Source organism: Heliangelus exortis, chromosome 11 (genome assembly GCF_036169615.1).
Source record: "Heliangelus exortis chromosome 11, bHelExo1.hap1, whole genome shotgun sequence".
In the NCBI taxonomy this organism is placed as follows: Eukaryota; Metazoa; Chordata; class Aves; order Apodiformes; family Trochilidae; genus Heliangelus; species Heliangelus exortis.
The window spans coordinates 9,420,449-9,435,364 of record NC_092432.1 but is presented as its reverse complement, the minus strand read 5'-3'; the positions used below and the strand labels follow the sequence as shown (position 1 = coordinate 9,435,364).

Below are 14,916 nucleotides of genomic sequence, written 5' to 3'. Positions count from 1 at the left end.
CTTCATTACATCAGAAGTTGTTCGTGGTGTATTTGGTTTTTTGTAAGAGAAAATTTATAATTCTCTTAAATATGTAATGTTCTCTGTTTGTCTATAATATCTTTTACAGGGTCGTGCAAAATTTAAACTTCTTTACATGGCTTCAGTTCATGAATAAGACTCTCATCTTTATACTTTAAACAAATATGCTGTGAACCAAACAGTTCCGAAGACAAAAATTGGTTGCTTTCTTTTTTTGCCACTGAGTTTCCATTTCTCATGACATATGCACAACTGTCTGAATAGGATTATATTGTAAATTGAATATCAAAACAGCTTAATATTCAAAGTACCTGAATTATGATAATTATTCCTTGACAACTTAGGGTAGTTAGAGGGTTGTAATTTAATTCTTGATCTGTTTCTGTACTAGAAATTAAAATAGGAACCCAGGTAACTTATTTTATCATTTGAACTGTTTTCTTATTCCCATTTAATGTGAAGCCAGAGGGCATTGTTTTTTATACAACACAAAAATGTGTAGCTATTTCAGTTTGTGGTAAAGTTCTCACATGGATTCACATCACTGTCAGTGTAGTGAAAACTTGGTGGGATTATAGTTTTTAATGTGAATTTGATCATGCAGAAAATCTACAAATGTTTTGACTCTTAATTAAATTAATTTTGTGGAGTATTCTGAAAGCTAAAAATCTGCAGTCGGTGTGGTACCTGCTTATTAGCTCAGCTTGGAAATAACGTACTGGTAAAACCCAAAGCCACTGTCATGAAAATACCTTTTTTATTTTCTTATTTTTAATTACCTTGTGGGCTTGGGGGGGGGTTTGTGGGTTTTGGGTTTTTTTTTGTTTTGTTTTGTTTGGGGTTTTTTGTTGGTTTTTTTTTGTTTGGTTTGTTTTTTGTGTTTTTTGTTTTGATACTTCCTTTGTTCTGAGAAAATCTGTTTTAGCTGCAAAAAGATATGAGAAAATTCTCTCTAAATGTCCTTTAACTTTCATGGTTAAATTAATTGCCTTCTGCACAGAATAATAGGCAGGCTGTAGAAATAAGGCAGGCCAACCCTCAGCTGTTTCTGGAGTGTTAACATGGCTTTGAAATCTGCCCTTTTTCCCCTAAGCTCCTCACCCCAAATACTGGTGTTAACCTCCTGTTTTCATGTTATCCCATGTCAATAAATTAAGACTATTATGAGAGTATTTTAGTTAACCACAACTTAAGCAAATTCAAAAACTCTTCCAACTGGCATTGTTAATGCAATATAAACCACTAATCCATGAGGGCAATTTATTTGATTGTTTTTTAAATTCCTGCTGGAGCATTTCATGATCTTAGCCAAGCCTCCTGTGTAACATTTGTGGAACAGGGAGAGGAGCACGATGCACACTTTTGTACCCATGTGTGAACAAGTGGTTGTCTCGCTGTGTGATAGACCTAATGCCTACAGTGTAGAGTATTCTTGCAATAAATATCGTTTGTGGTTGTGAAATGCCTCTACTTGTACATGTGAAGAGCCACAAAAGCCTTTTGATACTTTGTGTAGTTCTTTTCTGCTTCCATTGTCAGTTGTTACTAAAGGTTCTTCAAGTACAGAAAAAGCAAGGAAAGGGTTGCAGTGAGGGCACAAGACTATGAGTGAGGAAGAGCAGCTTGAGATTAACTCTGCACACAACCCCACTGAACATCAGCTGAGTTGCAGAGAATTGAAATTTTGTGTAACAAATGGGAAGGCTACAAAGTGGAGAGCTTATTAATAAAGGCTGGGTTTACTCAGTTATTTTCTAAATTTTTTTCCCAAGATTTTGAGGATGTTGTTTCATGCTTCACATTAAATTGCAAAAGTGTTGTGAGGGTTGTTTGGCCTGTATCAGGCTGTGAGTCATGAAGTTGGCTTTGTCTGGCTTGTGAACTGTGGGGGGGAGTTAAGGCAGGGCTATATTTAGGAGCATCAACTGATGTCAAACTGTGGAGCACTGCTAAACAACAGTGTTAAAGGGGCAGCACTGGATAGTTTAGGCTCAAAGCTCAGGTTGTTTGTGGTGGTTTATAATTTAGGAAATAATTGGAAAAGCTGATATTTACTAGAAATTCTTTTCTGCAGAAGTTGCAAGCCAAGCAACCTGAGTTTCAACTACATTTATACATGGTAATACCTATTCCAATGTAATTATCAAAACTGTATGAATTGAAACTAGCAAGCATAGGTCGAACTTCTAATGTCACCTTAGAGGTTTCAGGATCTTAATTTTTAAGAATTTGTTACTTATAAAGAATTGTACAATTGTAGATATAGGTAGATAAGGTTAATGTTTGAGGAACTGTTATCACAGAGTTTTTTTGTCTTAAGATGCAGAACAGCTTCTGACTTTACTTGATGGCATTTTGAAATCTTGTCATTGATGTGGGGAATGGAATTTAGGTACCTTTTTGCATCTAATTAAGAATACAAGGAAATATGGCTCTTTTCTAACCTTTCTTGTTCCCATCTACCTAATTATCTCTAGTGAGGTCTATTATGTATTTGGGCAAAATTCAAGCCAGGGATTTTAAAAAATGAGAGGCTCCATTTTCCAGTGCTATTCTACTGTCATAACTGTCATGGACTCTCACAAGTGGTTTTGTGGGGTTTTTCATTCAGTAACATTCTTTGTGCAGGCATGTTATGGTAGATAATTCACCTGGTTTAATAGTGAGCCTTGTATATTGCCATCTTTGTTTCTGGGCCTGTTTGTGTGAAAACATGAGAATGCAATAGGAAAATGGCAATGAATTTAAGGACTCCAGCTGAGACATGGGTGAAAGTTTTTCCTTACAGGCTGGGGAGGTTTCTGTCATTTTAATGAAATTGAAGTGGGTAGGTTTTTCAAAGATATTTGGTGTTGGTTTAAGCACACTGTTGTGCACTTGAATATAAACAGACATAAGCCAAGATAATGTGCTGGCTGGAAGTTAGAAAAGCCACACTCAAAATGTGTATGTTATACAGTTAAGTTAATGTATGGGGGATAATTCAGTTTATCTGTTACTGTCATTTTAAAATTCATGGGCTGAATATTGTCATTGCCAACTTTGATAGAAGTCTGTTCCAGTGACTGATTGGATTTCTAAAATATACTATGGAGCAACAAATATTCATTAAAATACTTGCTATTTTCCAAGTGTGATACATTAAGTTTTATAAAAGTCATGCTTTATGCATTATTAAAGTATTGGGTCTACCAGTGTTAATTGCATGACTGCAAACTCATCAGTCTAAATGAGAATGCAAACCTGCTGGCAGTTCTTGTAGTTACATCAGTTTCTGTACTTGCACATCAGCAAAGATGCTCAGACTGTTTCCCTCCTTTTTATTCTGCTGGAGCTGTTGAAGACAGGGAAGTTGAAAGCTCATGTGATGAATTCTAAGGACAGTCTACAGAGTTCAGTGATGCAAAGAGCTGTGTGTTGAGAAGCTTTCAAAATGGGACCTAAAATGTATGGCATCCTGAGGGTTACATTTTTCAGAACTTTTCCACAAAAGATTGTTTTGTGACATGTTCAAAGAGCGAGTTCTCTGAGCAATGTTACTAAAAAAATTTGGATTCCTGTGGACTGGTGTCCTTAAAATCCTCAGCTTCCCCCTCAGCTATGCCTATCCTGCAGTTTTGCATGTCCCAGTTGGCCAGCCAGGATGTGCATGCTGGTCACCAGGCAGATGCTTCCAAGTGGGATTCATAATGATCGTGTTTTGCCTGCCCTTTCTTCAGTGAGCTCACCAATTTTGGTCTCCCTTCAGGATTTAGCCATTGATTTTACATAACTTGTGGAAACTTAATTACATCTGAACCCTCTCCCCTCTCTGCCTGGTAAACTTAGTGGAAGTTGACAATGTGTTTAGGAGTTGTTAAAGGGAAACTGTGTGATTACAGAAGTTGGGTTTACTTTGGAAATGAGACTCAAAACATACTTCTTTTTTAACAGATTCTTTTGTGTACGTAAGCCCATCAGGAAGTATGACATACTGTGTTGGGAGCGTTGTTTCTTAACCAGAAATAAGTTATCAGTCATTTTTTGAAGAAATGCTTTTAATTTCTAGTAGAAAACGTTCATCTACTCAGAACTCTTTCAAAGCATTTAAAGCTGGTACCTAGCAGTAGCAAATGGCCACATTTCTTTAGTTCAGAAAAGCAGCTGACATTGTGTATTAAGGTTTTGCTTTGTCTTGAAGCAGCAGCCCAGTTACTGCTTGTGGATGATTCATGATTCTGCTGCATCTGTGGAATCTGCTGTTTAGTCAGCAAAATGTTAGCCAGACTGATCCGGTTTCTGAGAGAGCAGCAGTGGGGCATGGAGACAATTAAACTTGTTTTTGAGACCATGAGGTGTTAGCTTCACTTTCTATATGGATTGGTGGGGAAAAAAGGCGCTCTCATTTTTGTAAGATAATGATCATTAAACCTATATTTCTGGTTGGTTTTGTCATGCCATGGAGGTTGCACTGTGCTTAGTTGGTTGATTTACTTTTTCTTGGACAATATAGCACAAGTGGTGTCTCTTAGAAATGTGTTATTGCTTTCTTGGTGGAGGGAGTGAAAATTGGGTGAGAAGGAAAATTGCTCTTTTCTTAGGTTAGTTTTACTCTGTTTAAAGAGGCTCCCCCAGAGCCTGACAATTGCTAATGCTGCTGCTGGGAAGCCAGAATTGGGGGCAAGCTTGCTCTTTTGGGTGGCTTCTAGACCATCCTAGCTGGATGGTGCTCTTAGGCTGCCTATGGATGTGGTGTCTCTTTTTCTTTTATCCTCTAATGCAAACAAAGCACTCAGTGACTGGTGTTACTTCTCTTGTAAAGGAAATTAAATACTAAGGGTTTTCCAGATACAGAGTTGTTAAAGCTTCAAGTCTCCTTTATTTTTTCATTTGAATACCTTTTCTCTCTAGCTTGGAATTTATGTTGCTATTAAATTGTAGTGTATGATAAATAACTCATTATCAGTAGCTTCCTAGACTGCTGATATAACAAGTATACTTAAGGCATTCCCTGTGCCTTTTCATGACATTTGTTTGTACACCCATTATGTCAGTCCTTATTCCAGGAACTGGAAAGGTGCTGTCTTTTGTTAGTCTTTCTTCTAATTAGTTATTCCAAAAATATTATTGCTTGTAACCATAGATAAGCTGTTTAAAAGTTTCCTTTAGCTTGAAGTCAAATTTTGTTATTCTTTATTTTTCATGAAAATACCGTATTTAAAATACACGTCAACTTTTGCATAATACAGACTGAAATGATCCATTATTCATGGTACTTGGGAACACTTCAAGCCATATTTCCCAAGGCAAAATAAGCAAGCACAAATCACTTATGGGAAGATGTAATGGGGGCTGGGGGCTGCCTTGAGTGGAGAGCATTAGGCATTGGGTCAGATCTTGGAAAACTGATTTTTAATTAGTTACTTGCCTGTCTTACAAGTTAACAGGATAAATGGTCAGTGGCTCAGTAGGGTGTTTTCCACAGGATTTTGTACACATTTGGTAACTGGTGTGCTGCTACCTGTGATGTCTGAAATACCCATGTGACTGATGAGTGTCTTTGCAGTTACCTGATGTACTGAATGATAAAGGCCTCATGTTCTTGTTTTAACTAACAAAATGGAAATCAAGTACATTTGGATTCTACACATAAATTCTAAAATTAGAACAAGGATGGACAAAATTTAATGAGCTTTTAAACTACCATTGTCTTTTGCAATTAGCACTTCTGGTAGTAGATTTGAAATTCCCCATGTACCTAGGAAATGCAGAACTTGTAGCAATATGTTCATGTAGCTTTTTCTAGGCAAACACAACAAAAACTCAGGACTTTTTCAGATTAAAATTAATTCCTTGCAAGATCAGTGCCTGAAGGCCTCATTAATTTTAACACCACTTATAATTGATTCTGGGACTTAACAGATGTTATTTATATTTTATAATCTTCAATTTAAGAAAAGGGTGTATACATGAAGTCTGCCCATTTTCAGCACATATTACTAAAACTTAATACCTAAAATGACATTTTAATCATCAGTTCTCTGTTAAACTGCCCGATTTGCTAGTGTCATTTATTAAGAAATTATTTGATGTTATTGACCTGTTAGCTGGAATTACTTATTTTGCTTTGTTATGAGAAGTAATTGGTCAAGAAATTAGAAGAATTTAGTTTGCTATTGTGCTCAGAGTTGTAGCTTTTTCAGGTTTCATTAGGTATTACATTAAGCCTAACTAAATGATTCTATGAAGCACTTTGATATTTTCTTGGGTTTGGTTGCCATTTTTTCATGTCAACATTACACCTTAAGTCTTGCAGAGTTTCATTGCCCCCAAAATATGAGTTCTCTTTGGAGAGGATTACTGGGCAATTTTTTCCCCTTGTATAGGATGTTCCATATGAATTCACCTAATGTTTTCCAGTACAATACTTGGTTTCATGGATTTATTTACAAAAGCACATTTACTGCTGCTAATAAACCCCCCCAACAAATCAACATTTCAAAGAACTTTTGCTGAAACAACTGCTTCTAAAAAATTCCATTTATTTAGGACAACAACCATGCTGAACTTCCTCTGAAGCTGGGGTAGTCATTTGCAAAAAAAAAAAAAAATCAAGTTCAGATGTGTTGCTGTCAGGTCAAATTAAAATCACTTATTCAGAGTAATTATAAACCTGAAATATGGTTTATGTTTCTGAAACCGTTCGTGAATTTTGTATGGTACTAAATGCTTTCCATTTGCTGTAATGCAAGTATTGATTTGATGTGTAGGGCTAAATTAAGTGAGTTGCAGTGCCCATGTGTCCCATTGTACAAAGATCTGTCCATGTATTTACAGTTGTTCTGTAACACTGCTTTCAAGTAATGTCAAGTTGAGCTCGTGTATGGGAAGGAATTACAATGTGTGGGCTCAGGCAAGGTGTGTTACATGTATACTGCTGGTCAGACTACTAACATTTTTATAAAAACACAAAACGTGCCATGTAGTGCTTTTATCAGGAGCATTTTACAATTAAAAAGTAAAAAGTCAATTAAATTGGAACAAAACTTTATTTTTTAATTGTTTTTTTTTTTTGGATGGAGCTACAATTGTGCTGATTTCATAATACATAAGGAGGAGTGGGGGCACATTACAAATCTAAGCATGAACTTCCTAAGTTTCTTGGCTAAAGTTAAGTTTAACCATAACTATTTACAAATCAGGATAATTTTCTTCAGTTTTGAGTTCCAAAAATTAGTATGGCATGACAAATGCAATAACTTTGTAACATAAAAAAATACCATTATCTGAAATACTTTTATCTTCGGTATTTATTTGTCTCATTAAACTACTTAAGGGAATCAATATTTCATTTTGACTACACCTATTTGTAAACCCAGAAGTCAGATTTGGAATGTTAACTTATTTTGGTTTAATTATGTTTATTATAAAGTAAATTTGTCTTTTGGCAAGCAAATTCCTCACTCAGCTTTGGTGTCTGCTTTTTCACAAAGACTGGGTGCAGATAGGTCTTAATAATTTTAAAGATGTTACTGTTTAATGTGAAGGGTTTTTTTATAATTTCTTTGAAATTGTTTCTAGTCTGAGAAAATTATAGGAAGGTTGTCAACTCAGACAACAATTAGGAAATGTAAGGAAGTACTTAATCAAATATCAGGTGGGGTTTTTTTCCACTGAATCTCTGCAGAAGATAAATGATGCTTGTTTACTCATTATATTTGTCTGCAGTCCTCTTTGAAACAATAGTTTTGCAATAAGAGATTTTAGTGGAACATGCTATTAGGTCACATTATTCCTTTCCCTGCATTTCTTCTAAAAGCCAACAAGTCTGTTCTTTAACTATTAGTCTTTTCCTTCAGACACCTCAATGAGGTGCTCTAGAACTTTATCTTTTGCTACGTGATGATTCAGTCATAAAGTATGGAGGTGCTTGTGTCAAAAGCTGCTTATTGCATTTAATGTCCTGTCCCATGGTTGTGCCTCTTGGGGGGAGGGAATTTTGTTATAACAGTATTAATGATATGGTTGAGTATATTCTCACCTAAAAAGAAAATTATGCTCAATTTGCCCTCAGACTGCTGTGAACCTACAATTAGAGTTCTACAATAAAAGAATTACTTTTTACACCTTTATATTGAGGAACTGAATACATGTTTCTGCATGTTAATCTCTAGCACATATTAGGTAGAGCTTGTTTCCTTAAAACCCATTAAGAAACTGGGACAGAGGCTTCTACAGTCTACTGAGTACTGATGATACAGAGAGCTTTAGCTCAAAAAACCCAAACAACAACAGCAAAAAACAACAAAAAAACCCAAACCAACCAACCAAACAAAAAAAGCCTGCAAAAAACACATTGGGAAAGAGGAGCATAAATAAAAAAGAAAATGTTGAATTAACTTTTTCTGTAAAATTAGTGGAAAGTCCTGAGGACAGCTTAAATAATGCAGATACTTCACAGTATTCTGCTTTCTGTACAAGTAATTTCACTTTCCATAGAAGCAAGTAAGAACAAGTGATGGGGAAATGCACTATTAGAGAGGAGGCTCACCAGCTATCAGTGCTAACATGTGGTCTATATTATGGAAAAAAAGTTGATGAAATCTCAGCTAGAATGTTGTCTGTGTCTTGATTTACATTCCCTTCCTTTCCAGAAACAGTTTCTAATATACAAAGGTCAAGTTCTGCCCTCAGATGTCTCTGTGCAGTCCCCATGAGGCTCAAGAGAAACTGCTTAAAATCTGAGGTGATAAATGTATAATAGAAGGTATTCTTAAGCCATAGTAGCTGCTTGTCCACAGTCCCCACAGTTACCAGAATTTAATCCCAATAATTTAGAAAACGTTTTAAGATTTCTCAAATGTAAAAGGCATGGTATTGCAACCAAGTTTATTCCTACCAAAAGCCAATTTCCCCTTGGAAAATCCCTCCACTTTTTTTTTTTTTTTTTTTTTTTTGGGTTTTTTTTTTTTTTGTTGTTGGTTTGTTTGTTTTGTTTTGTTTTGGTTGATTGGTATTTTGTTTTGGTTTGTTTGTTTGTTTTTAATTTGGGATAGTAATAGATAAGGGCTGATGGCTGCAGCATACATGGAAACAGTGAACCAGTACTAGTCATGCTAATAGGTAACTGTGCTACTGGTATAATGTTATCTGGGTTTATCCTAGATATTAGGAAAAGGATAGATTTAAAGGAGAATGATGATTGATGTGGAGGTATTTTCATTAATTTTTTCTAATTTTCATGTAATTTGGCAAATACATTTTGCTTTTGTGTTTATTTGGTTTGTATACCGTTTACTTTAAAGAGAAGCATCTGAGAGCCAATCATATTTTTAAGGTGGGTTTATGAGTTTATTTTCTTGTACATGTTTTTTAAAGCTACTTTGAAAATATTTATTTTAAAATCTCTCTCCCTAGGGAGAAAAAAAAAGTATTTATTTTATTTCCCGAAGATAATTAAAGAGGTAATTTTATTACCTCTTTAAGGGAGCTTACTCTGTATGCTCCCTTTGAAGCAAAAGGCACACTCTCATTTTAACATTTCAGATTGTGTAGATTTACAAAAGTTTGCATCATGCTTCTTTTTACATGAATTACCACTGAATTTTCATGGCCTTTCTTCCATAGTGCATGGAGCATTTAAACTACTATTCTTTGCATATGATAAAGTATTAATCTTTCTAAGTAAAGGCATTAAGAAATTATTTATTTCAGTGGAGACAGAATCTTACTGGGAGGAACCATGTTTTAGCTTTTGTGCTTTACTTCGTTCCTATGATGTTAGTCCAGACCTTGAGATGTTGCCAATCTAAAGCAGCTAAGGATTCTTCAGGGGTGATATCACCAGGGAGAGAAGTTGAAGATCCACTGAACTGATGTGCTAAGGCTAATAACAATGTGGCAGGAGTTAAAATTTAAACAGCTTTCTTTGTTTGATTTTCACACCGCAAACTAAATTATTTCCTTATCTGATTGAAAAAGTTATGTATAGTGGTGCTGCCTGCTTCATTTTTTGCATCTCGGAAGGACATTAAATGCTAAATCTTTCCACATCAAAGGAAACTAATTACATATATCTTGCAATTGATCTATTATGTGTTCAGATCTTTACAGCTGAATTCAGATGGAAGAGTGTACTTTATCTTTAAAAGCTGCAAAATTAGTGTCTAAGGTGTACTGGTTACTAGGAAGACACAGAAGTGAAAAATAAATGGAGACCTGTCTTAAATCTCTTATTCCTTTTGAAAATTTCAGTCACAATGTTCTTACCTAATTTTACCAATTAGGTTCTACCATGTGGTACAAACACTGGTGATAAAAGTAAGGATATACGTGATTTAGTATTCTTATCTTCTAGGGCAAGTAACTGAAAGGACTGAACAAAAGAAGGACCTTTGTAAAGGTTTACAGACTCCCCTGTAGAGTGAGAATTCAGCATTTTGTTTTGTACAGAAATTAGGTTTCTAAAAAGAAGCAGTTTCCTGATGAAGGTAACACATTTAAAAATACCTGTAGACATTTTTAACTTCACCTTCTCTGGTGTGAATGTTTGTGTGGCAGACTGCATCCTTAGTAGGCTTGGGTGTTCTTTGAGGAATGGCTATTCAAAAATACTTGCAATACTTTTAAGTATTCCGATTTTTAAGCTATCTTAAATCAAAGCAACAGTTGTTTGTCTCACCTTCCATGCCTAAGCACTTTTCTCTTAACTTTGGTTCCTTTCTTTTTCAAAATTATTGTACGGCAAAAAGGAATGTGAAGTGAAATATGTGTGGCATAATGATGTCTGTTTTAAAAGGCTGAACAGACCAAAAATAATCTAAAAGTTGGAGGCATATTTGTAAGCTTAATTTTGGAGTGGCTTTTTGAAGTCTATTCAAGTAATTAACATATTAATATACACATATATGAGATAGAACATACATATGGATTGGTGATGAAAGTAGTATGTGTAAATTGTAGTGGGACGAGCAATAAATAAGTTTAAGATTGATGTATTAGCATAATCAGTAGAATTCTTCCACTGATATGACATATGGCATATTGGAATTAGTTATGATAGATGTGGCTACTATTATTCAAATTTACATTACCTGTTACTTTCTTGTAATCATATTACACAAAAAAGTGTCCAATTTTTAATCTTTATGGGTTTTTTTTCCCCAACATTTGTTATTAAGAATTTGTAAATTAAATAGATTCATCAGAGCTGGACACTTCTTTGTGCTGGCTCATACAGTGAAGTAAGTAAAATGCTCATGTTGTAAGCCTAACAGATTTTCACGAGTACTAACACGTTTGGTTTTTTTAGTGTATTGTTGCCAGACACTAGTATAATTCATGTACTTTCACCTTAAAATGTGAAGCCAAAGAGTAGAGGGCTTTAAGGGGTGCTTTTGCTAGTAAGAGCACAGTAACTCGTGTCATGAAAAGAGTGAGTCCATCTGAAATAAGGTTGGGTAACTTGATTCTCTGGCTCACATTACACTGTGAAAAGAAGCTGTTCACCTCCCACTCTAAATCATTTTCCTTTTACCAGCTGGAGAAGATCAGAATAAAATGGACCCATCCCTTTTCTCAGTCCCTGGTGGTGATGATGATCCAGCATTTGCTTTTCATTCAAACCACATGTTGAATAGCTGAAAAAAGGAAATATACTCTGGTCATAGGTCAGGTGCAACACAGAGTTTATACAGATCTATTTTCCTTGTGGCATCTGTTATCCTGCATTTAAAGCTGCTGAATGTTGCTCTGCTTCCAGTTATTTTGAGGCAGGTTTTCTTAAATAGGGACATTTAGGGTTTTAGCATATGCTCCTGGCCAGACATTCTGCCTTCAGAGCTGTAGAAACAGCCATTCTGCAGATAACTCCAGCAGACTGGATATTCAGAATATAAACTCCCCATGATCTCATAGGGTGGAAGCTGACCCTCTTTGTTTCTGACCTCAAATAAAAATGACTTAGCCAAAAATGACCTGGAAAAGTATTTCTGTGATAATGGGGAGCTGGGCTTAGGCTTTTATCTGCTTATCACTACTTGGATGTGTAGAAGGGAAAGAGGAGGAAGGAGGACATATATTCAGCAATCTACAAATGCAAATTTAATTTTTGAGCAAGTATAGATTATGACCTAAAGGTTTGAGTTTTCTTGTAATAAGTTACATGTACATTTGATTTATACTCCGTTAGAAGTACTGTAATGCTTGTTGGTTATGATTGAGGGAGAATCAGGAAAAGTGACTGCATATATCAGTATCAGCTTTGTTTGTTGTCTTTATTACTCAACCACTTACAGTAGTGTTTTTATAGCTCTGACTAAGTTATGAATAATGTCCTGTTGGTTAGGAATTTGAAGGCAATAATTTCAAATTGTCTTAAATGTGCCAGCCAACCAAGACTACAGCAGCTATTTTGCATATTTATAGCTATTTGGTTTTTTTCTATACCTTATCACTACAGTTTAAGCTCATTTTTCTCCAGCTTGCAAGTATTATAAAATATATTAGAATTAATAGCTTACTATGTGATAAATGAAATTTTATGAGATCCAAGTTGCAGAAAAGGGGAGTTCCAAGTGGGTGTGGGGGGACAGGGAAAAAAAAAAAAAGCATTCTTCACAGTAAGAGTAGTTAAGCACTGGAGGAGCTTGCCAGCAGAGGTTGTGGAGTCTCCATCTCTGAAGATTTTTAAAACTTGACTGGACAAGGCCCTGAGCAACGTCTTGTAACTTTGAAGTTAGCCCTGCTTTGAGCTGGAGGTTGAACCTGATGACCTTTGGAGAGCTCTTGCAATCTCAATTTTTCTGAAGTTAAACCACCACAAAAATAAGTCTGAGCTGTACATAGGATTGGACATATTAGAAGGGAAAAAAGGCCTCATGTCCTTTCTGTTCTTCAGAGTTATAAACATGCCTTTTTGAAAATGCAGATGGAATGCAACGGGAGCTATGAGTCTGAGTATCAAGTGTCACACAGGAGACTTGAGAACCCAGAAAATGCAGAAGTATTTTAATAGATACTTTATATGTAAAGGAAGGAAATTTTTTAATCTGATTTTTGTAATTAGAATAATTTAGCTTAATGACCATGTCTTTAATTTCATTTAATATGACAGTGGTTGTTATTTTATTGTTCTGCTTCTTTTCCCAATTTCTGTTAGGAATAGGAGGGCTGCAAGATTTTGTGCTGAAGTCTGCAACACTTTCAACATCTCCAGCTTGTCCACCATTTACACCCCTCAACTTTGAAGCCACACCGATTGTGCGGGTTGCTGTTGAACCCAAACACCCCAGTAAGTTGAAAGGAGAATGGGGGCAGTAATGCACATAGGGTTGCAAAGAAATCTTTAGGGATTTGGCTAGTTTGTGATGTATGCACTGAGTCAGAGGCTGCCCCAGTATAAAACGAATACATATGTTGCCTTGAGGACTGTACTTTATTGTCCTTGTCACTTCTAGCTGGCTGGCTCATACCTCAGTAGGTAAGGAGATACAGAAGACCTTGTTGTACTCTCTGTTGTCAGGTGTAAGACAGAATGTAATGTTAAAGGTTCAGTGTTCCTTTACTTTGGAGTCCAGTATAATTTCGGGGTTTTCACTTCTGCTAACATTATTTTAGGCAGCATCATTAAACTTGTGGTACAGATTTGCTGTACTGCTTCTAATTGATTATTCCCTCCCCCCTTCAACTAGAAACTGGGATAACTCTGGCAACACTTGAATTTCAGTCCAGTTTCCATTTGTTGTTGTAGTGCTAGTAGAACCAAAATAACTGGCTTTCTGTTCAGATACAAAATGCTCTAATATTAAGATTGTATGTTTTTAGAAAGTGATTGGGCAGCTTAGCAGGTATTTGTCCCACACATCTGAATAGCAGATAAAAATTTATTGTACATCCTGCACTTGTTAAAGCAGTTTTGAAAGTATTGGAAATTACTAGTTCTACAAAATGTAGTATTAAGATTAAAACAGAGTATTAAGATTAAAACTAGAATTTTTTTTTTTCCTTGAAGATTTGAAGCTATAGCATTCTTACACCATTGTTTTATTTTTCCTCCTGGTGTCTGTGGTTTGAACCAAATCTGCTAGAGGGACAGAAGCTGCAAAAGTTTCCTGCACGTCTGCTACTGATTGCAGTAACAGGAAGAGAAGCAAAATTTGACCACTGCAGGCTCAGCTTGCAAGCAGTCAGTTGGCCAGTGAGCTGCATGGAGTCTTGAGGGGGCTCTAGCAAATTGTCTCATGTGACTGCCCTGAATTTCCACAGCAGACTTCCTCAAAGTTGAATTTGCCTTTCTAGAAAAATAGTTCAAATAAATACAAATTACTTCCCTGAGGATGCAGAAAACAAGGTTGAAAGTATTTGTTCAACTGCGTTGACATGTAAACTAACACTGTGTTTTCCACTTTTTCTGGGATTTTTTTGTGCCTGGTTTTCAAGGATACTTTTCTATTACACTGGTATGATAACGTATTTCTTTTAATATTCTCCAAGGGAATGAAAAGTTTAATGTCACTCTTCCTTTTGAATATGAAGATGCATTCCTAGAAACCTGTCAGTGTTCTTCACCTCATATGTGAAATAAGAAAAAGGAATCATAAGGTTTTTTAATTGTATTAATGCTGTGACATGAGGTTTTTATGCATACCTGCAAAATTTGAGTCTGCTCTGGTTGTTCATTCTCCATTAACTTTAAGGCAACTCTTTTATAAACACTTCGATTTTAGGGACAGCTGTGTTTTGTTTCACTGAAAAGCTCTCACATTCCCAATTTTTCCTCTTTTCAGATTGTAATACCCTTACAGCTTTTCAGTGGCTTCCAGCTAGTTTAAAGCCTTCCTGTGCTACATTCACTCTTAGGCCTTCTAAGTAATCCATATCAAGAAATTTTTGGTTTTGTTTTAGTAAAGTTAATAT

General features: G+C 35.7%; 1 protein-coding gene across 1 annotated transcript in view; it reads left to right on the top strand.

Annotated features, from left to right (window-relative positions):
* Nucleotides 1-14,916, top strand: part of EFL1 (elongation factor like GTPase 1) — a 59,879-nt gene that overhangs the window by 25,997 nt on the left and 18,966 nt on the right. Inside the window, exon 16 of the mRNA XM_071754392.1 lies at nucleotides 13,160-13,291. Coding sequence (XP_071610493.1) covers nucleotides 13,160-13,291 — 132 coding nt within the window. The remainder of the gene's footprint in view (nucleotides 1-13,159; nucleotides 13,292-14,916) is intronic.